The sequence below is a fragment of the Vanacampus margaritifer genome, chromosome 2 (genome assembly GCF_051991255.1).
Source record: "Vanacampus margaritifer isolate UIUO_Vmar chromosome 2, RoL_Vmar_1.0, whole genome shotgun sequence".
In the NCBI taxonomy this organism is placed as follows: domain Eukaryota; kingdom Metazoa; phylum Chordata; class Actinopteri; order Syngnathiformes; family Syngnathidae; genus Vanacampus; species Vanacampus margaritifer.
Window position 1 is genome coordinate 35,016,929 of NC_135433.1, and position 22,052 is coordinate 35,038,980.

At 38.7% G+C, this 22,052-nt stretch overlaps 1 protein-coding gene and 1 long non-coding RNA gene across 7 annotated transcripts in view; one reads left to right on the forward strand and one right to left on the reverse strand.

Annotated features, from left to right (window-relative positions):
* LOC144042823 (uncharacterized) overlaps positions 1-13,835 on the reverse strand; it is a 69,613-nt gene extending 55,778 nt beyond the window's left edge. The window contains exons 1-4 of one of the 3 annotated variants that reach the window (XR_013290985.1): positions 13,736-13,835; positions 13,550-13,671; positions 13,362-13,471; positions 9,624-9,732 (exon numbers count right to left, since the gene is read on the reverse strand). This is a non-coding gene — a long non-coding RNA (uncharacterized LOC144042823). Of the gene's footprint in view, positions 1-9,623; positions 9,733-13,361; positions 13,472-13,549 lie in introns of all 3 variants that reach the window. The other 2 variants (XR_013290984.1, XR_013290986.1) reach the window with 2 other exon arrangements.
* LOC144042821 (ETS-related transcription factor Elf-1-like) lies at positions 6,305-21,778 on the forward strand. 4 transcript variants are annotated; one of them, XM_077555828.1, is made up of 9 exons: positions 6,305-6,503; positions 8,890-8,969; positions 9,517-9,884; positions 13,101-13,221; positions 14,995-15,099; positions 15,917-16,072; positions 16,187-16,258; positions 19,260-19,455; positions 19,990-21,778. In XM_077555828.1, the coding sequence occupies exons 3-9, from the start codon at positions 9,825-9,827 to the stop codon at positions 20,468-20,470; spliced, it is 1,191 nt and encodes a 396-aa protein (XP_077411954.1). In that variant the 5' UTR covers positions 6,305-6,503; positions 8,890-8,969; positions 9,517-9,824; the 3' UTR covers positions 20,471-21,778. The 4 variants fall into 4 exon arrangements, with proteins under 4 accessions (XP_077411954.1, XP_077411953.1, XP_077411952.1 ...); XM_077555827.1 differs by having other exon boundaries at positions 8,890-8,958; XM_077555826.1 differs by lacking the exons at positions 6,305-6,503; positions 8,890-8,969 and adding an exon at positions 9,362-9,437.
* The last annotated feature ends 274 nt before the right edge of the window (positions 21,779-22,052 follow it).

A 22,052-nucleotide genomic window follows, 5' to 3' on the forward strand; every position in this document is an offset into this window, starting at 1 on the left:
CAAATGTGATGCTAAGCTATACATTTGCTCAAATGCAGTATATTTTCACTATGAGGTCTACAGACAATGAAATGCTAAGAAATTGACATCTGTGATTTTATAAATGCAGGTATCATTTATACAGTCTACAACAGGGGTGGCCATGTTCGGTCCTCGAGAGCCACTATCCAGCCTGTTTTCCATGTTTCTCTCCACTAACACACCTGATTCATGATCAGGATCGTTGTCAGGCTTCTGCAAAGCTTGCTGATGAGCTGATCATTAGAATCAGCTGCGCTGAAGGAGGAAGACATGGAAAACAGGCTGGATAGTGGCTCTCGAGGACCGAACTTAGCCACCCCTGGTCTACAGAGATGGTCATGATAAGCTGTAAAACAAAGTGCAAAAGTCAGTGAGATATATAGTACTTTAGGATATGTTGTCAAAAGTGAACAAATGTATGCAAATGGCAAATGTAAACAATAGAACCGTTTTGTCATCATATTTATATGGTGGCCTACAACAACCTCTGTTGCTTGAAGAATATACATTATTGCTGTGGTAATAAACACGTATGACTCTATAATGCACTGCAATGAGGAACCCTGTTGTTCAGTTTGTTTGATGTGCTAAAGAGCGATTCTTTTCAGATGACAATACGCGCGCAACAAAATGATGTTACTGCAGTCTTTTAATGGACCGCTTAAGTCACATGCACTGCTATTGCAAATTTGGTAAACCACAGTTAAGCAGATGATTTTAAAAAGAATACTGTTTTAAGTATATATAGGCGATAACAAACAAGGAGCACTTTTTTCTATCCTATGTTTCACTAGCTCTCTCTCTCTCTCACACACACGCACGCACGCACACACACACACACAATCGAATTGGCCCGGGCCTACTCTCCACAACTCCAAACATTTTTCACATTTTCTCCCCGGACAAGCTAACATTTGCTTATTTACACAACCTGATCTGCTGAACACTTTCCAGCTTATTTTCATGAATTTGACTTTGCACTTGCGTATTTGGAGAAGCAAGAAGGTGTCCTTCTGTTAACCTTGCACTGAAAAATGGTTTATGGTGCATGCGAGACGGAGCCGTTTTGACATTTAACGCTGAAATATTTAAGGTAACAGACATAAGGTGTGCAGCTGTCTCAGAAAAAAAACGCCTTTTACCTTCACTGGCTCTGGAAGTCAGTTTGACCTCATTCGACTTCATCCCATCTGACAGATATGCGACGATTTACAAGGATAGTTTATAACAATATACAGGAATCCTTCATATGCACTCTGGATTGATGGCACAAGAAGTCTGGCAACAATATTTGGGAGGAACCAATATTTGGGCAGAACAAACGCAATATGCTTCCAGCAGGGTACGTGCATGTGCGTGTACACGCAAGTGCATTCTTGTGTGCTGCCTGAAAGTTGTTCAGATATTTGGAGGTACTTCAAATAAAACAATGTTGAACCTATGTTGAACCAAGCTCAAATAAGAACCTCGCATTGCCTAAAAGCAGTAAACACAGCAAGTATAAAAGAAACAAAACTAAGATGTTTTTTCCCGCATATTTTAATAGTTTTCACATCATTTCTAGTCCAGACTTCCCACATCAAATAACTGACATATTTTTATATGCAGGGATGTAACAGAGTCCAAGACACACATGCACACGCCGGACACACATGCACACACATGCACACACACATGGAGTCAAGTAGCAAAATGAGGCAAAAGGAATTCATCTGGCTGACATTCCTGAGCATTTCCTTCCTTTATCTCCTCCTGCATTTCTACATCAGGAGATGTTCTAACGGTTATGCTCTTAAGCTTTGTAACCAAATGAAGACTGAGGAAGCGAGCAGGTGGGGCAATTTCAATGGGAGTTTATTATAAGAGCCAGTAATGACAGGAAATGAGAACCCTTGTTGAGCAGGAAAGGAGAAAAGCGGGTCAACAGGGTGAAAAATAGTGCAGTATATGTACAAACTCCAAATCCAATTGCGACCGTTGTGAAAAATGTCAATAAAAACACAATACAATGATTTGCAAATCCTTTTCAACTGACACAATTGAATACACTACAGACAAGATATTTAATGTTCAAGTTGATAAACATTATTTATTTATTTTTATTTCCCACAAATATCTCATTTTGAATTTGATGTCTGCCACATGTTAACAAAAATTTGGATAGAGGCAACAAAAAACTGGGAAGGTTGAAGAATGCTCAAAAAACACTTGTTTGGAACATTCCACAGGTAGACAGGTCAAAAGGAAACGGGTGAGTGTCATGATTGGGTTTGAAAGGAGCATCCCCAAAAGGCTCAGTTGTTCACAAGCAAAATGGGAGGAGGTTCACCATGTTGTGAACAACTTTGTAAGCAAATGATCCAACCGTTTAAGAACGTTTCTCAACGTATCAATTACGAGGAATTTAGGGATTTCATCATTGATGTTCAAAAGATTCAAATAATCTTAAAAAAACTCTGTGCATGAAGGCTAAGACCCAACATTAAATGTCTATGACCTTCAAACCCTCAGGCGGCCCTGTATTGAAAACCAGCATTGCTGTGTAAAGGATATTGCCATGGGGCCTCAAGCTTCAGAAACCCAGTGTCAATTAATACAGTTTGTTGCTATATCTTAAAAAAAAAAAAAAACTCAATCATGCAAAGCAAAAGCCATACTGTATCAACAACACCCTGTGAAAACTCTCCGGCTACTCTGGGCCTGAGCTCATCTGAGATGGACTGACACAAAGTTGAAAATCGTACTGTGGTCTGACGAGTCAAAATTGCTTTTGGAAATCATGGGCGCCGTGTCCTCTTGGCCAATCGACCGATCCGGATTGTGATCAGTGGAAAATTCCAAAGCTAACATCTGTGATGATGGGTAGGTAACTTGCCAAGGCATCATTCATGCTGAAATGCATGCAGGTTTTGGAGCAGCATATGCCGTCGTCCAAAAAAAGACTTTTAAACTGCACTTATAAAAACTACAACTAACTTAACTTTTTTTTAAGTTGGTGTAACTTTATATGCTTTTTATGAGTAATTTGTACTAAAAAGTTTTGATTAAATTGAACTATGATCGTTTTTGGGTAACTTAAAAACAACTTATTTTACTTATTCATTTCATTTTATTTTAGCCCTATAGTTGACATTGTGAATGATAATTTGTTTTCAGTTTCCTATCTGGTTTAAATAACTTAATAATAATTTATGTTAGATTGTAAACATATGCTCATAGCAGGCGGCATGGTGGCCAACTGCTTAACATGTCTGCCTCCTAGTCCAGAGGTTGTAAAATCAAATCCGGCCCTGTGGCCTTCCTGGCTGGAGATTGCATGTTCTCTACGTTTGTGCCTGGGTTTTCTCCGGGTACTCCAGTTTCCTCCCACATTCCCGAAAAATATGCATGGTATGCTAGTTGAACACTGAATTGTCCCTAGATTGTCTGTGTGTGCCCTGCGATTGGCTGGCAACCAGTTCATGGTGTACCCCGCCTACTTCCCGAAGACAGCTGGGATAGGCTCCAGCATTCCCGGGATTCTCGTGAGGACACACAGTGTACTTATGGTTTGGACTTCTGTTAACTTAATCCAGTGGTTTTATAACATTTATCAGTTAGTAACTGAGAATAATTGAGTTGCTGTAACAGAAAGCTTCTAAGTAACTATGTATCCCAAAAAATAATTTGGTGTTATCAAACCATTCAAGTTCTGCAAAACTTTAACTTTGGAGTTGATCAACTCCCAAAAAGTGAGGCAACCGATTACCTCACTATTTTATTTATTTATTTTTTGCTAACTCATTCAGGTTAACAGTGTGCCCTACCAGTAGTCCACACTTGTTTCCCATTGAAAATGTATGACACATTATGAAGCGCAACAGCAACACAGTCCCCAGAATGTTGAGCAACTATAGTTATACTGTACAACAAGCAAGAATGGAACTCCACCTAAAGCTCCGACAATCAATGTGACTGTTCTCAGTTCCCAAATGCCTACCCTGCTGTGATGGAGCACAGTGGTAAACTTGACCCAGTCCCAATTTTTTTGGAACATGTTGCAAGCATCAAATCTAAAATGAATGAATATTTGTAAAACAAACAAATGATAAAGTTGATCAGTTTGAACATTAAATATTAGGGGTGAGCATCTCTCTAATAAAATATCACAATACATCTCTCTATACATGGGGTACAATACGATTGAAGAACAGTTTTAAAGTGGAACGACTCAATTCAGTTTGATTCAGTGCTATTATGATTCAACATGGTTTGGCTGTAGCGTTTGTTATGTCTATTATCATATTACAAGATGGAAAAGCTCTCCAAAGCCCACAGTATTCAAGTTAATTAAATTTGAAAAAGAACAAATCATCAGCGACTTCTACCAATTTATACCTCCTGTGCATCTCTCACAAAAGATGATTCGATATGTCTCAATACATAGGGTGTGATATGATTCAAGGACAGTACATTTTGAAATGTACTGCTACAGTTTGTCTTGGAAATGTATTTAATTGTTTTAAAATGTGTTGTTTTTATTTATATTTTACACAATGTCCTAACTTCAGTGGAATTGGGGCTTGCAACTTTAGGATTTGTAGCACCTGTATCACCTGCACCGCGTCATGAATATCAATTTACTGGTCCCCAGACACAACAGTATGCAACACAACTCGTGTTGTACAACTAGTGTTGCATATTGACTGGCGTCTGTTCCTTAAGTGCTGCAAGGCCAACACATAGAGGAAAGATGCTGGTGTAAGAGTCAATACAGAAAGAAGAATAGAAAGGGAAAAAAAAACATACACTCAGTGGTTTCAATACAGCTGTAAAACTATTGACTGTTAGACTATCTGGGAATCTAGAGACTTCAAAAATCTCAGATAGGTTTGAGGTTTTTTCAAAGAAGAAATTAAAAAGTAATCAAGGTTATTTATGGGTTGTTGTTGTTGTTGTTGTTGTTGTTTGCCTTATCAAGAGCCGCATAGCTTTGCTCCAACAAAGGACAAGAAAGTGGGCGTCATTATCACAAAAGGTCGTTTTCTCTGAACACAGCCTCAATTCCCATGGAGAAGAGAACATCTAATGGGAGCTTTGTATTAAATGCAAAGTAGCAGTAAGGAGAAAAAAAAGGAAAGATTAATATCAGCAAAAGAACACAGACGTCGGGCAGAAGTCTCACATTTGGCTAGTCTATAATCAAATCCACAAATTCCAGTGTTCCAAATGTATTATTTATTTAATCGTAACAACCTTCTCCAGCTGTATTAGAATTTGGATGTGCAAGTCTTTACTAACAAAAATGGTTCACAATTTGCAATTTTGGGGATATCCCCATTTACTACATTGATAGTAGGATCATTTTCTGATCAAGTTAATTTATGTGTAAAATATGGAAATTATCAGGAGCATGGTTGGAAAAATTCGCTCCTAAAAGAAAACTTGAGAGTGATATTGACTTACTTATCACATAAGATGATAAAATCAGTTACCGATAATCAAGTATATTGAGTGGTTGTGAGGATCTCCAGACTTCATACTTTCGGACCACAAAAACATGCATTTTCAACTTCAAACCAAATATGAATGGGCTGTGTCATAATATGTTGTTGTTTACACAATTATTTCCAGTGCTGTTCCCTGTCTCACCTAATGGAACATGAAATGTGTTTTCATTGAATTGTATTCCTCCTCATATAAATAAACGGCAATTTGCATATTCTTTAAATTCTCCACAGATTTTTGGGGACCCTGAATTTGTCCAAAGGTTCAGAGTGGATATTTAGTTCAACCATTTAAAATAATCCAACGGGTCTTACTGTGCACATCATTAAAAATAGAGGGAAGCAAGAATGGGACTTCCCTAAGTGTGTTAGTGCCACGTTTTGCCACTAGGGAGTGTCAGGGACTGTGTTTAAAGCAACTGACGACTCTTTAGCCAGAAAACCTTTTTTGTCATGATGCAATGCGATGGAAGCTAGCATATATGCCTCAAATGGCAACAATTGTTTGCAACTCAAACATAAAAAATTTTAACAATAAAATATCAACAAAAAATAATACATTTGCATCTGAACCAACACAAACAACACACACAGAGTTTCCCTTATACAACATATGTCTGTTTGCAAGTCGGTTGCTTGGCTCTCTGCTTTACATTGCAAATACACCCGTGTTTACATTTGCTCCACACTGACAATCGTTACTAAGGGTTACCTTGACTCACAACACAGGTAACCAATCAGACCTCACTTGGGGGGCAGTTCAAGGGGGAAAAAAAGGCGAGGGAGCAACATCTGCCAAGGACTGAAAGATCAACACTTACTACACTTATCTACTATCTGATTCACTTTCCTTGGACATTTCGCAATAGAAACCGATCTCTGATAATGAAACAGATGACGGTTTTGTGTTTGCCAGATGAGAACAATTTCTATTTCCCTTTTGGATCCTCTAGCCAGCTGCTGACGTGCTGCATAGATACCAAATGACAACATAAGGTAACCCCTCTGCTTAATATTTAATATGTCGTAGTAATAATAACAATTGTGTGTTATTATTGTGTTTGGTTTGAAAAAGAAACTAAAACGACTAAGAAAGACTCATCTGTAGCATAGCTGTATGTCGGATGCCATGTGCTAAAAGGAAAGTGAAACTAGTTTTCAGAGCATGACATTCTGAGCTTGGACGTTCAGTTTTAACATGATATTTATCAAAAGTCGACCCTACATACACACAGGCACACTCTATGGACATCAGGAATGTTGTAAAGTCGTTATTGTGCTGTGACCACCGCCACTTCTCCGATAGCCAATCTCCCCTTACACCATATTTCAATGTTCATTTAACAAGACCCTGTTATAGCGAGCAACCAGAGGACCTTATCAGCTGCTTCCCTCACTTGCCATCCTGTTATCATCCTGGCCTAGTTCACACACATCGAACACACATAACCGCTCTCTGTCCGACAAACCTGCACTTTTTTCTATCTCGCTCTCTTACCCTCACACAGGCAAAATGAGGAATGAACGTTACAGGGCCTTATCAGTGTCCTGAGGGGCCTGGCAGCCACTTCACAGACTCAAAGCCATGTGCAAAGGCCACCGAGACAAACCTACAGTATGTGACCAGAGTACCAATGAACAAAGGCTCCGGACCCTCTGACTGGCTAATAATGGATATACAGCTAGTATAATGGCGCTTGAAAACAGCTGCCACTCACAAAAAGAACAATGTGAGAATTAGCAATGTGGCAAAACATGAAAAAAAAAAGTATAATCCTATTTTTTTCTGCAAAATAAAAAAGACAGCCTGCCCTGATTATGTTTAGTAGCACATTCATTGCCATGAAGATAAGCATGGCGGATTGCCATATAGTAAAGCCAAAGCCTGATATTCAGGTTAGCAAGAGGAAAATAAGCTCCTAAAGAGGAAGTCAACCCAAAAATGTTGTTTACAATAATATACTCTATGCAGCCCAGGCCACAAATCTAAACACAGCATTCTGATTAATATTCCATTTGCGGAATATGAATTGAGCAGGAATATCCACCCGCTTTTATCCCTCTTGCTCAGGACCCAGGTAACAACCAGTCACAGCTCAGCTTCAGAAAACAGGTGCACCGTGATTGGTTGTTACCTGAGCCCTGAACAACTGATGTCATTTTCAATCGACAGCAAGTGACAAAATGGCCGCTCCCTGAGATGGATCAAATCAGGAGAGTATTAATCAGTATGCTGTGTTTAGACTAGTGGGGGCATGGACATAAACATTATTGTAAAGAAAATATTTGTGTTGACTTCCTCTTTAGTTCGCTTATTTCATATACAGACTCATTCCCAAAGAATAGAATATCTTGGAAAAGTTTATTAATTTCCATAATTCCATTCAAAAAGTTAAACTTTCAAGTCAAGTCAAGTTTATTTATATAGCCCTTAATCAAACAAGAGTCTTAAAGGGCTTCACATGCCCACATGCTCGCCGAGTTGGCTGGCCATTCAAGCACTGTGAAGGCATGGGCATCAAACCAGGTTCTGGTGCTACTGGGGGGTATGGGCAGGGGCCAGGTCCTGTTCGAAGATGAACTCTACATGCAGGATCACATCAAATAAATCAAAAGTACTGAAGATTGAAATATCGTTTTGAAACTACCATACTTTCATTAATTTGATCTTATCCACCTTTCTATCTTTTTTGTTTTTATGCGAACCTCTAAGAAGTATACATGCTGATTTCTTCACAGTATCACATTTTTCAAACCCTGTTTTTGTGGGTTTTACAAGCTGGAAGCCCAAATTAAGTAAAAATGAACAAAATAATACTTTGAATTGTTTAAATTGTAGGCTCTGAATCTATAGTTGATGAAAGTTTAACTTTCTGAACAGAATTATGGAAATTATTAAACTTTTCCAAGATATTCCATTTTTTTTTGGAATGGGTCTGTATAGCCAACCTTGCAGAAACCACAGAATAGACTGCTGTGTATGTGGAATAGCCAGAATTAAGTGATACTTTATATTGCAATGTACGGTAGTAGTTTTTTTTTTTTTTTTTAAAGTATATATCAATCAAGAAACAAACTTAATTTACATTGAAAGTATTGAAGCCAAAGAAATGCAAACATCTGAGGAAGTTGAAAATGAGAATAGCATTTCTGGCTAAAATGATGGCAGCGGTTTGGCACAAGAGCTCAGGAAGTGGTGCCTCCTAACTGAGCTGTGCTTCCTGTGTGATAACTGACCCAAACATACTGTGGCTCCATCGCAAACGCTAAGACGCCCATTCATGTTCTCCGTTTGGAAGCTTTGGTGCGAAGCTGCTAAGGTTGGGGGATTAAACGGAATTCAAATATGACTAGAATTAATTCCTTGAAGCTATTTTTCTAGGAAGGAAAGCTACTGTGTCGTACGGCAAACCTGATTACTGCTGTGATCTTCTACAGAAAAGAGCTAAAGGTAAGGCGCAGGTGTGTCACCATGTTGATGAATTCTCTTTTAAACTAGTAAATATGAAGCATCTGTACAACAGCAAGAGAGACTTAAATCCCAGACGCGTTTCACTTTAACCTCAGGATTATTCAAACATGGTAGATTGAGGAGCAACTAAGAGCAAGGATGGAACATTTCAATGATTAAAAGCCAGGGAAACAAAACAACTGCTTTGATTCTAAATGTCCCCAACATGTCTTAAGGAATGTGAATGCAACGGCTGTGAGACCTTGAAAGTTGCGCAAAGACATAATGTTTCAAGTTCAGCGCCAGCTGCTTCCCCAGTATTGCACACAAACACACACACACACATTGCAATACAAACGCTTCCTTCCTGTTAGTGGTTTGGCCTCTTTTTTAGAAGATGCAAGTGAGATTTGTGATAGTTAAAAGCAGACTGTGCCGTTTTAACGTGTATTTCAGACAGCCAAGTCGTAATCAAATAAGTATGCAATTAGTGTCTAATGTTGCTATTTCATCTCATCTATGTATGTTACTAATTTCTCCCTTTTTTTTTCTTGACAGGTTGTAGTCTGACGGCAGGACATATTTCATAGCAACCTACTTCCCCATTGAAAGTCAAACGTTATTTCCTGTGACAACTTTGTTTTATACTAATCTGGTATACTCACATTCTCAGTTAAGATGCCAGCATCATCACATCCTGCGACGTGCGCTCCTCAGTTAAGCTAAAGGGCTACCACCACTGTCCACTGTTATTCATCAGCCCACGAAGAACTTCTGCCGAGAGAAGAGACACATAGTTTTCAGAAGATTCCTGTGATGCTATAGCCATCTAGTCCCATCTGCAGGAGTGTTGGGCATTTTCAGCCATGCTAGAGCAATCAGAGCTCATTTTTGACTTCGCCAGTGACCATGTTAACTTGCCAGGGGTAAGTAAAATATTTAGCACTGCTTGCCGGCTGTCTTCAGCTAATATAAAAAAAGGATGTGAATGTACAAGCTAGCAATATTCAGTGCATTGACTTAAAAAAAAAACGTCTTTACCATATTATTGTTGGGATGGAGGGGCCACAATTTTTCATTAGCACTAATGCCCCCCACTATTAGTGCTAATGAAACATTGTGGCACATAGGACCAAACACTTCTTAAACAAGTATGACAAAAATGCCGTTTTATATATGGATTTAAAATGTGCATTATATTTGATTTTTATTGACCCAGTATACATCACAGTAGCTTAATATATGTAATATTCAATGCATGTATAAGATACAGGTGTCAACAATACAGGGTTTGACCAATCAAAAATTGAGTAGTTGGTTTTATAAAGTATACCTAAAGCTTTGGAGATTTTTGGAGATTTCCACATTTTCCATAAATTACAATGCCCCCAAAAAATAAATAATTTACTCTTTCGATTTCAATGGAGTCGACAATGGTTTTGACTTGATGTTTAATTTGTCTAGTGCCAAAGATTATAAACTATTTCATTTTGTCGAGATTCAAAGATAAATTGTTTGTCAAACTAGTTTTTTTTTTTTTTTAATGGATTTCATTCTTTTTCCACAGTACTCAGTCAGAAGCTGCTTGAGTTTCCTTCCCGAGCCTTATAAAGTTGTTTCATCAGCAAAACGAACTTAAAAAAATAAAAATTAATAGACACAGCATATACAGTCTGAATAATTTAGGCCCAAGCACAGACCCTTGGGGGACACTGTGAGTTATCTAGAAAACTTTTTATCCATTTATGTCATATCTTTTATACCATATCTCTCATTTTTTTCCATTAATATGTTATGATCTATAGTAAAAGTTTCTTTTTTTTTAACCTATAAAAATCCCTGTCAATAATTTTTTTTATCTGTACTAGTAACAAGCTCCATTGCAGTCATATAGGGGTAGGTGGATTTTTTTTTTTTTCTGTGATTAAGTGTGATAACTCATTTTGTGATTTTTTTTTTGAATAAACTCAATCTAAATTTTAATAATATTCAGGTACTATGTTTGTCCTGTATGTCATTCCAAATCCCCAAATGATTAGGTCTACTCACGTTGTAGTGTTGCACAGGTTAGACCCAGCTGAGCAATGTCATTTAGTGTTGAATGGTGATATTACAACTTAAAATTAAACAGTGGGCCCCCACTATTCATTCACAGGAGATAGAGACCTGTCCAGCCAGTGGATAGCGAAAATTTGTGCAATGCCAATTTTCTTTTTGTCAACCCAAACAAGTCTTCAGTGCCGAAAAACCTTTAATTGGCATTATCCACAAAAACAGGGGTTGTCTGCCTCACACCAAAAAAAAGAAGAGGTTTGTATTAGGTGAATCCACATGTCGAACCACGAGTATGCGGTGGACCACTGTAGTAGAGGAAATATGTTTATAATACTCCACAATTTTTTCTTACTTTTTATTTTATTTTACTTAATCTAGGAGCAACTCGAAATGTGGACTCAGGGTGACAGTTGCCCGTCATTGGCCTATAAACAGAGATGTCAAATCCAGGTCCAAAAAATAAAAACCCTGGCTACCACAGTTTGACATTAGCCACCGGTGCATCTACTCTACAGCATAGGTGTCAAACTGCGGTCCTCGAGGGTCGAGGGCCGCAGTCCTGCAGGTTTTGGAGGTTTCCAATCAGCAGGATCGTTATCAGGCTTATGCAGAGCTTGCTGATGAGCTGATCATATATCAGCTGTGTTGGAGAAGGGAAACATTCAAAACCTGCAGGACTCCAGCCCTCGAGGATCGGAGTTTGACACCTATGCTCTACAGGCAGGCTCGTTTACCTGTAGAGCAGGGGTGCTCAAGTTCGGTCCTCGAGGGCCCCAGCCTGTTTTCCATGTTTCTCTCCACTAACACACCTGATTCATGGTCAGGATTGTTATCAGGCTTCTGCAAAGCTTGCTGATTAGCTGATCATTAGCTGTGCTGCAGGAGAGAAACATGGAAAACTGGCTGGATAGGGGCTCTCGAGGACCGAACTTGAGCACCCCTGCTGTAGCGTATGGAGGACCAAAACTGCCAAAATTCTAAATAAATAAATGACTTAATAAATAAATACATAAATGACTAAATAAATGACTAAATAAATGACTAAAAGTGAAAATAAAACCGGATATAAAAAAATATAATTGGAAAATTAAATCCAAATAATAAATATGAATGGAAATAAAAACAACGAAAAAATATATATACATAAATGAATACATTTGTATTTAATTTTTTAATTATATATTTTTTTACATCCGTTTTTATTTTAACTTTTAGTCATTTATGTATTTATTAAGTCTTTTTTTATTTTATTTTTTTATTTTGGCAGTTTTGGTCCATACTGCCAGGTCGAAATGTTATCTGAATGAGGGGGCGGTCCTAAGCATGTCTTGGGTTGGACTCGTCGTTGCAAACTACTTTTCATTGGTCCAGTCAGCGGCTCGGTGAAAAACAAAGACCTGGCAGTACGGACTAAAACTACCCCCCAAAAAAAAGACTTAATAAATAAATAAATAAATGACTAAATAAATGACTAAAAGTGAAAATAAAAACGGATGTAAAAATGTATATAATTCTAAAATTAAATACAAATGTATTCATGTATGTATATATATTTTTCATTGTTTTAATTTCCATTCATATTTATTATTTTAGATTAAATTTTCGAATTATATTTTTAGCCAGGGTTTTTACTTTCTAGGACTGGATTTGACACCTCTGTCTACAAAAGACTGAGGGAACCATGAAAACCAACATGTACTGTGACATATTGAATGACGCAGTACTGGGAAACAAAAAATATGGCCACACAAAATATTGAAAATTTGGACATGTTCTGCTGTACTCACATTTGTTGCCAGCTGTTTAATTACTTTGAGATACTTTTAGTTGATGTTGATTATGGTTAACTTCCACATTTCTTGAGCGATTCCAGTGGTTTAAATTTTAAACTCAACACAAAACATTTACAAGAGTCAGCAGTCCCATTCAAAATTTCCGCGGGAATTTTTCTAGTTACTTAATTTACACTGTTAACTTGTACACTGACAGGATGGATGCACTCTTCATTGAATGAAAATACCAAAACAATGTGACAGGTGTGCTCATTTTAGTGACAGTTAATATTACGTTTTTTGTTGTTTGTGCAGTTGGGGGTTCGCTCGGATTTCCCAGCTGTACTCGTGGAGCAGATTCCACATCCACACCTGTTCACATATTCAGGGTTTTTGTGTGAGGAGTCACAGCTAGAAGACCACCATTTGCATAAAGGTTAGTGTATAGCCTACGGCGCACACAGCCACACCTGACTGAAGTATTCTTGTGTGGCAAATAAATGACCAATAATCTACGAACTGTGGCTTTCTGAATTTTACATTCACAGCTTGTTTTGTGGCTTGTTTTGTACTTACGTCGCGTAGGTTGAAAAGGATGCCTGTTTTGCGCACGCGCATTCTATTCCAGCTCAAGGACCACCCTTCGTAAAATATTCAGGAAGTTGAGCAAAACATTTCAAGCTAGTCTGCAAAAGGCAGCACATACATCGCATTACAATGTAGACTAGGACGAATCCAGCTAAAGCATGCTGTAGCTTCCTCACCATCAGTGCTGGTTGTTAAAAGTAAGTCTGTCGTTGTTTCGGGTCGTTTTACTTTGATCCTCAAGTTGCATGGGACAGCTGTAGTGGGGCTTGGCTAGGCTAAGTTCATGCTCCTAGCAGAACTACAGTAAATACACGATTAGTTTTTTTCAACAACTTCACGACAATAGTTATCTTGTTCACCACCTGCATCTCGTTCGTCAAGTCGTCAGTGGATTTTGTAAGCGGTAGAAACTGTCCACGTTTGACAGCATTGTTTAGCCGGCAGATGTTTCCATCATTCGTCTAACGTCACAAAGACATGCGTCGGTCCCACTTTGAAGTCTTTAATATGTGCTCTGTTGTATGACATTAGATCAATTATGCTTCGTGCCCAATTTTAACCCATTGACTCAATTTCATAAAATACTGTTAAATATTGATTTGCAGTAGATTAGAAGTGCACTGCTGATAATATTATCGATAACTGTGAAACTATGTTATAAATGGTACAATGATAAATGCACCTCAATTCCACACACTGCAAATGAGCGCAACAGTACCCATAATAATGTAACAGTGTTAATCAATACTGATGAATATTATACATATGTATGTATCGAATAAGATTTGGCAGCTGTGCCTAGTGTTTTGGCCAGGTAGTATAGCTTTTAATGACTACAGACTATAATGTACAATATTTGTGAGATTGATAGTGGTCCTTGGAGGAGACTCAGATGATGAATTGTCACTGGTTACAGTAACTGGACATCAGTGTCTCTTGGCTATCCCTGATAATTAAATATACACCGTAACAAGGCACTCCATCACAGTGATGGCACCACCGTATAAAACAGCCCATAAAGCAGTCATGCTCTTTGATTAGCAGTTATTCGTAATATATTGCCTGCCAGCACACTGAGAGAACTCAAGGCAATAGAATGCTGTACGGGTAAACAGTATGAAAAATCTGCACTTGATACCGTCCAAATATTGGGTTCTCTTTGCGCAGCATCCAAAAGTCATACTTTCAATGACAGACCGTGATGGGAGATGAGTCATCCACTTCTACAGTAGACTGCATAATGTACCGGTTATGTGTTGTTGTGACAAGGCCAACACACATTTCCCTGATAGCCAAAGCCATGAATTATTTATTGTTTATCCCAAATAATAGTTATCTTAACATATATCAGGTTCTTTTTTTTGAGAATTAGCACAAAGGAGGTCAACTACATCCCATTGAAGAATTTATTTCACTGCAGTAAAATGCTACATTTCATGTACAGAAAAGTATGAACTTATTTTTTGTGTGGGGTGGGGGGTGCAAAGATGAGAAGTTTGCTTCTTAATTGAAATGACTTGGACATAATGCTTGAGCCAAAGTGATTCTTCCAGTGAATCCCATCATCTTCTACTGTCTTACTATTGTGGTTATGTGGTCTTCTCTACTCTGTGGTCTAAAGTGGAGCCATGTGAAAGTGGAGACGAAGAGACCATGGAAACGCTTGTTGCTGCAGACTCACTCCTTGACTTGGACTGTCCTGATACCCTGTCACTAGAACACTACTGTAAGTGTGCGTTAGTGTCAACACTAACATGTGTATTGGTATTTATTTAAGGGCATTTGACAAAAAAAATTGATTGTTCAGTATAAGGAATATTAACAAATAATTGTGTATGTTTTTTAAAATAAAAATAATAAACGTTACCTTTTTTATCAGATGGGACAATCTCTCTGAATGCTCTGAATTAGTGTTCCGTCATTCTGTCACATCAATTAGAATAATATTGCCAAAATAGTTGTTCCTAAGCAGAGGTCTTTAAGGATGTCGATTAATTTTGCATAGTGATGTTATGTTGTTCTTAAAATTGCAAATTTGTTGAGGCTGACAACACAACAACACAATAAGAGTCTTTGAAGGTTATTGAGATTATTATCAAGATCACATCACATGCACGTTGGCATTTTGAGTGAAAGTGGCTCTAAAATTATCCTAGTATTCTGAATACAGCCCATGTACGTATTGTGTTAGGGACCGCTACAAGCTGTACATTGACTTTCGCCATATCAAAGCCTTTATTCAGTAATTCTGATCTATAACTTTTGGTCTGAATTATTGATCAATCCCTAATTTGCATGCACATGCAGGGTGTCACAAAAGTCACTATATGGCCATTTTGCATTGCTGCTCCACTGTCAATTGGTAATCCAATTGGTAATGAAATTTAAAAAAAAAAAAAAAAGGAAGTAAATTTTACTTTTTGAACACCCTGAAAAAGGTAAATATGCCTTTTATCCACAAGCTTTTCCTCTCAATGTAGGAAAGTGTTGGAACTATTATTGTGCTGCGGTCTTTCAATAAATCTGTGTATGACCTCCTACAGCCCAGACCTTTCTGCCATCATTGGGCGACGTCATCACTGCTCCTGTCACCCAGTTGACTGTGTCTGCAGGGGGGATTATGGGAGCTGTTGAAGAGCCCGAATGGCACACGTTGCACACAAATGAGCCTGCGACACAGCTGCAGTCCAAACAGAGAAGTCAGTCGCTTTCCTGGTCACCAATTGCCTGCTCATTTAAATGAGTGATGTCTGTGTGATAATGTAAAATATTATAGAAATAAATTACATTTATTTCCCCCCTTAACCTTGCAGGTAGAAAACGACATCGAAGGGCAGAATCTCCTACTCCTGAGATTAAAGTGAAGCGGGATAAATACAATAAAGGTAAAGTGCAATCTCAATATTCAAACGACTCAAGATCATAAAGTTTGGAAAAGTCTGTGAACAATATCCCTTTTTAAAGTCACACACAAAATTTTAAGTACAGTCTTTTCTGGACTATAAGACGCTACTTTTTTCACTTGCATTCGACCCTGCGGCTTATACAAAGGTGTGGCTTATCCATCAGATCTCAAGGGGGCGCACTATAAAGGAAGCGCAAGAGCGTCAGGCAGAGCAAAACAAAACAAGTGAGCCCAAATACAGTAGGAGAGACAGAAGAAGGGCGAGACAATTTGCACATCATTATGGAAAAGGAAGTAGCCGGGAACCCAGTGCGGTAACATTAAAACACCTGCGGCTTATATGTGTAACAAACTCAAGTACAGTATTCCTCAAATTTAGCTAGCTTTTTTCCAGTACATTGTACTTTGTTGACTACTTTGTACTTGTTGCATTTTAACACATTTATCTGTGCTTTCTATTTGATACATGTTCAAAGCAGGGTTAGTACTTTAGTTCATAATGTACGACAACGATTAAAGTCATAGCTTAGATCTGGAAGAAAAACTTCTGTAGTCAAAAGAGCACTGCTTCCAGGCTCTGCCAATCATATGAAGCATTGCTCCCGTTCCCCTTGCTTGTGATTGGCTCTGTCGATAATTGCATGACTAGCACTTGACAAGAGAGACGAAAAAAAGAAACTGAAACAGCAGGTCTTAACCACCAGCACACCAGCGAAAAAATATGAACAGATGTAGATATGACACAGTTGCATGCCTGCAGCGATGCTAAGCTAGTATGGGCAAAACTATCATGTGAACATGTTCAAAACCTCCTTGCGACAATAAAAACTGTTTGCGACAAGTAAAACTGTTTGCAAACATATTTGCAACCTTTTACAGATCATGATGAAACCCCAAATTTGCTACGATCGATCGCAAGCATTCACCACTCAGTGAGATATGGGTTTAAAAGATAACGTTGTTTGTTTCTTAGTGCTTTGTCATTGGCTTTTTTGGGGAGCAAAGCATAACATAATATTCTTGGCTTCTTTGTCTCCAAGGTATATTAGCAAACAGTTGTTGTTTGATAGGCCTTCTTTGTCCAAGCATTTCAGTACAATATGCAGAAATCGACACTAGCTCATAATGATGAAAGTCAATGTATACTGTAACTCATTATGTGTTGTGACTTTAAACATTCATTCTCAAAATCACATATTGAATTATGTTTAATTAGTTTTGTCTCATTGTGTAAACGGTTTTATTTAGACAGTCAATAGTGTTTAAATTGTACGTAATACATTGACTGTACAGTTAATTAATGTAATATGATAGTGGCATTGTGGCCCAGGAATGATTTGCCTCAATGTGCATTGTTTCCCAGAGAAGAAGAAAAAATTGGACATAAATTGTTGTCAAGGTCTTTAAGGTTCCACTACTGTGTACATGTTTTTTTTTAACTCTTTGACCGCCAGACGTTTTCAGAAAAGGGATGCCGTGGGTGCCAGCCGATTTAAGCATTTTGACTGATCTTTCAAGGTCCACAGAAAATTCTGTGTTTGGACTATGGAAACACACATACTACCAAATGAAAGATTGGACTCTCATCTTTCATCAGAAAAAAAGTTTGTTTCTACCTTATTCCGTTTTTCAGTAATCAACAATAGAAAATGGTTAGTTTCACCCAAATGCTCTGTTTTGAAACAAAATACGGAGAAATCAAGCTTTTTGTGAAACGATATTATTTCATGCACTCTAGTGAATTTGACACCTTTTTTTTTTTTCATGAATGATGCCACAAACACCTAAACAGTGCTTTGCTTCTGTAAAACACTACCACCAACAATGAAAAAGTGTTTTTTGATAGCAAAATAAGTTTATTTACATTCAACAGTGTAACAATTTGACAAAACAATTTGGCAAACTATTTACAAATGTGTGCAACCGTGGTACTATTTACAATTGTGTGGAAGTTTCAACTACAGTTTTTCTTTTTGTGTAACACTCCCCTGCGTGCAAGGGGACGCAGCAGGATTTGCACAACAGATTAGTTTCACTGCGATTGCCCCTTCGCGTGCATACGCTACACTTTCTTGCTGGCTTTTTTCCCCGGGGAATAGCAAGTATATACTGCAGTGTGTGTGTTTGGCCATGTTGCCATCAAGTCTACTCTCAGGATCATGATACGGTGACGTTACGGTGGTGTTACGTCTGGCTTCCTCACGTCCTTCAGTTCCTATACCGGGTGGTAAGAGATGTTCTGATCCATCTTATCCGCTCCATTCATGGTGGCATCGTAGTCCAGAACCAGCGTCTTCTCCGTGATCAGACTGTACCCACTCCTTTGATGAATATGCATTGGACTCGGGGTACTCTTCGTCGCCCGATTGAACGTCCGCCTGTGCAGAAGTGCTCGGTTGTGCTCCGCGTTTTCCGGCGTTGTGCCGGTGAGGCTTTATGACGTGATCATAGCCGCCGCGTCAACCTCGGAGTCACCATCATCATCATCGTCGTCATCAATGTGCTCTTTAGCATTGGTCGATGCTTTTCGTCTTTGAAAAAAATGCTCAAGCGTGAGCTGCTTGCAACCAGTCGCCATTTTCACTTCCTCAGTCATTCTCCCCTCAACACTCTAGCTCCGCCTCACGTCTTCTACTGACGCCTACCCAATCTTGTCCAAAGAGAGTCATCGCTGCCATCTAGTGCCCAAAAATAGGCATTATACTAACTAGATCTGCTTGATACTTTCAGCACAGCTGGCCAAGGCTTTCCTTCACCCGTTTCCCCCCAAAAAACATAGTGAACGTCTTTTAACGTCTTTGGCGGTCCTCTGTAGGATTTTACTAAACGTTATTTAACGTTTTTGGCGGTTAAAGAGTTAATGACATTTTTTCTATATATTTTTTATTTTTAGGTACACATCATTACTCAGAATTATATAATGTAGTCTTATAATACAACATGTTACTTTAATTGTAATTGGACTTGTTTTGGTTCATCAGGTGGGAACACGCTCTACCTGTGGCAGTTTCTGATGGAGTTGCTGCAGGACAGACAAGTTTGCCCCCGCTACATTAAATGGACTAATCCCAACGCCGGAATCTTCAAACTAGTCAACTCAAAGGCAGTGGCGAGACTCTGGGGCAGACACAAAAACAAGCCAGATATGAATTATGAAACAATGGGCAGAGCACTCAGGTACAGTACTAAAAACAAAACCTGTTCTTTGCTTAAAGTGGAAGTCAACCTTAAATATTTCTTGACAAGAATATGTTATATGTGACCTTACTAGTTTAAAAATGGCATTCTGATTATTATAGCATTTGTGAAATTCGAGTTATGAAGCAAAATCCAGCCATTTTTATCCATCTCAGGGGGCGGCCATTTTGCCACTTGTCGACTGAATATGACATCAGTGTCGCTCGGGGCTCAGGCAACAACCAATCAGAGCTCATCTGTATTCTGAAGCTGCACTGTGATTGGTTGTTACCTGAGACCTGAGCAACATTGATGTCATCTTCAGTCAACAGCAAGTGGCAAAATTTGCCACCTCCTGAGATGGATAAAAACAGCTGGAATTTGCCGCTTAACTCATATTCCACTAACACAGTATTAAGCAAACTACCATATTTAGACCTGTGGGGCTGCATATAAAAAAAAATGGGGAGTTGACTTCCCCTTTAATTATGGTTGCTGTGTTAATTCTGACTCTGTCGTGTTTATGTACTGTAGGTATTATTACCAAAGAGGCATCCTGAATAAGGTTGAAGGCCAGCGCCTTGTTTATCAGTTCACATCCCTCCCCAAAGACATGATCTATATCACAGATGTCGATTGCGTCAAACAGGAAGAACAAGATGACAACAGTGCTAACGATGAAGGAGTGAGTGAGGATTCTGACGACAGCACAGTATCTTCAAGCGACCAAACAGTGGAAGAAGATTTCATCCCACCAAAGAAAACATCCGTTTGCTCTGTCCAGAGGATCAGGCCAACTCGTGACACTGTCCTTCGACCTGCCAGCTCCAGCCTCATCCAGGAGAAGCATTTGCCCATTGTGTCTGCTGAGATGTTGCGCACCCTCCAGAATCTGCAGAAGGTCCAGTCCCTGCAGCCGGCAGGTCATGCCTCCGTCTTCAAAACAGCTCAGCTGCTGGGGAGTCTGTGTGAGCAACAAGCTTCTGCCGACAGTAGAGGCGCATTGGATACATGAGATAGAAAGTCACAGTCAGGAAGCAAAGCTTCTCAGGTGGAGACCCCCAAACTGGTGCCACTTATTGGCTTTGACCAGTAGATTAATGAGCCATTCACAAACACACACCACTTAGCTGCTGAGCTGCAATTTCAGCAAGCAAGCATTTGGATTGGAAAGAACCACGAAAAAAAGCCCCTTTTCCTCAATCAACCTCTCAGTCACGTGTATCTGGTAAATACACAAGAAACCAAAGACATGCACTGGAACCTGCAGCGTTTCTGCACGCTCCCACCACTTGCACTTCTGAGTAGCACAAAGTGCTCCTCCGCCATTCTTCTCGCTGTCTGTAACCTCTCACATGCTGAAGCATTCCTTTGCCTTGACAATGACTTTGCACTAATGTTTATCCCTGCTGTATGTTTTCTTCTTTAAGTGCCTGATGATCTCAGTACATCCTGGCCCTCTTGCTGTTGAGGGTAGTACGGGAAACATTCCACTTTTTTTATTTTTTATTTTTTTATTGACATTATTGAATTCTGTTTTGTTATAAATTGATTACAAATAAGGGATCACTGTCAGTTAGTTAGCACTGCTGCTGTTGTTAATGTTTAAGGTACACTATCTACAGTACAGCAGACTTTTTGTTTTTGATAATCACTAGTGATCTCTGTCTTTAATTTAGCTACTGTGTCGCCTGCAGTTACACTGTAACTTATTGAGCTTTCCTGCAATGTACATGTTTGTTAAACGTTATAGATTTGCTTAATGGAACTCAAAGTCCTGATGTATTTACTTATTGTGTATTTACTGTATGTCTGAACATGCTTGACTTGTGCCTTGTTGCCATTCTTTCTTCTCTCAGGTTTTATGTCTATATGCAAAGAAGTACAACGGCTGGTCTTTCATAATGAAGTAATGATAAGTTAGATGTTTTGTTGTCCAGATTGATTAAATTTTAGTTATATTTAAAATCTTTGTTGAATATAAGCCAGCCCATAAGTTTCACATCAATCCACAAAAACTCATCGCAAAACGATTTAGACCAATGTCTGTGAAGATAACATTAGTTACAAGTTATAACTGTGCCTATGCCCCCTTTGCAGGCTTATGCAAAATGTTTTCTACTTTATGAAATCATTTGTAATCCTCTCTGTTCGTGTTATTTCGAGGTGTCTCAATATTATCATTTTAGGGATTTGAAACATTTAAGATGAGGGAAGTGTGGCATTTTTTGTTGCTTTGTCTGGTTTGTTTGCTTTGATGCAGTCCAGATGTGGTTAAAGATACTGCCTCACATATAGTAAATAAATATACTCTGCTCAGTTATTTCTCTAGAATGCATTCTTGTGAATTCACACACACACACACTTTGATGGAAAGGTTGTATTTTTGTATTTTTTTTTTTTACCGCTTATGTAAAGATCATAAGGTGGTAAAGTCCTGCTGCAGATAAAAATATACTGTGCTGTGCTGCAATTACACTAGTTTTTGCAATCAAAATACTTTCAAGGTGTCCTTGAGCAAGGTGCTGACCTGTTGTGACACTATTGCTCTTTGTAATCACTCTGTAAATGTTCAGAAACTCAACAGCGTTTTATGA

Excerpts from the sequence above, each read along its gene's own strand:
- LOC144042821 (XM_077555828.1), top strand. The coding sequence starts at position 9,825 with ATGCTAGAGCAATCAGAGCTCATTTTTGACTTCGCCAGTGACCATGTT. Across the intron at positions 16,073-16,186 it reads GCTGCAGTCCAAACAGAGAA|GTAGAAAACGACATCGAAGG; the intron begins GTCAGTCGCTTT and ends TTAACCTTGCAG. Across the intron at positions 19,456-19,989 it reads ACAATGGGCAGAGCACTCAG|GTATTATTACCAAAGAGGCA; the intron begins GTACAGTACTAA and ends TATGTACTGTAG.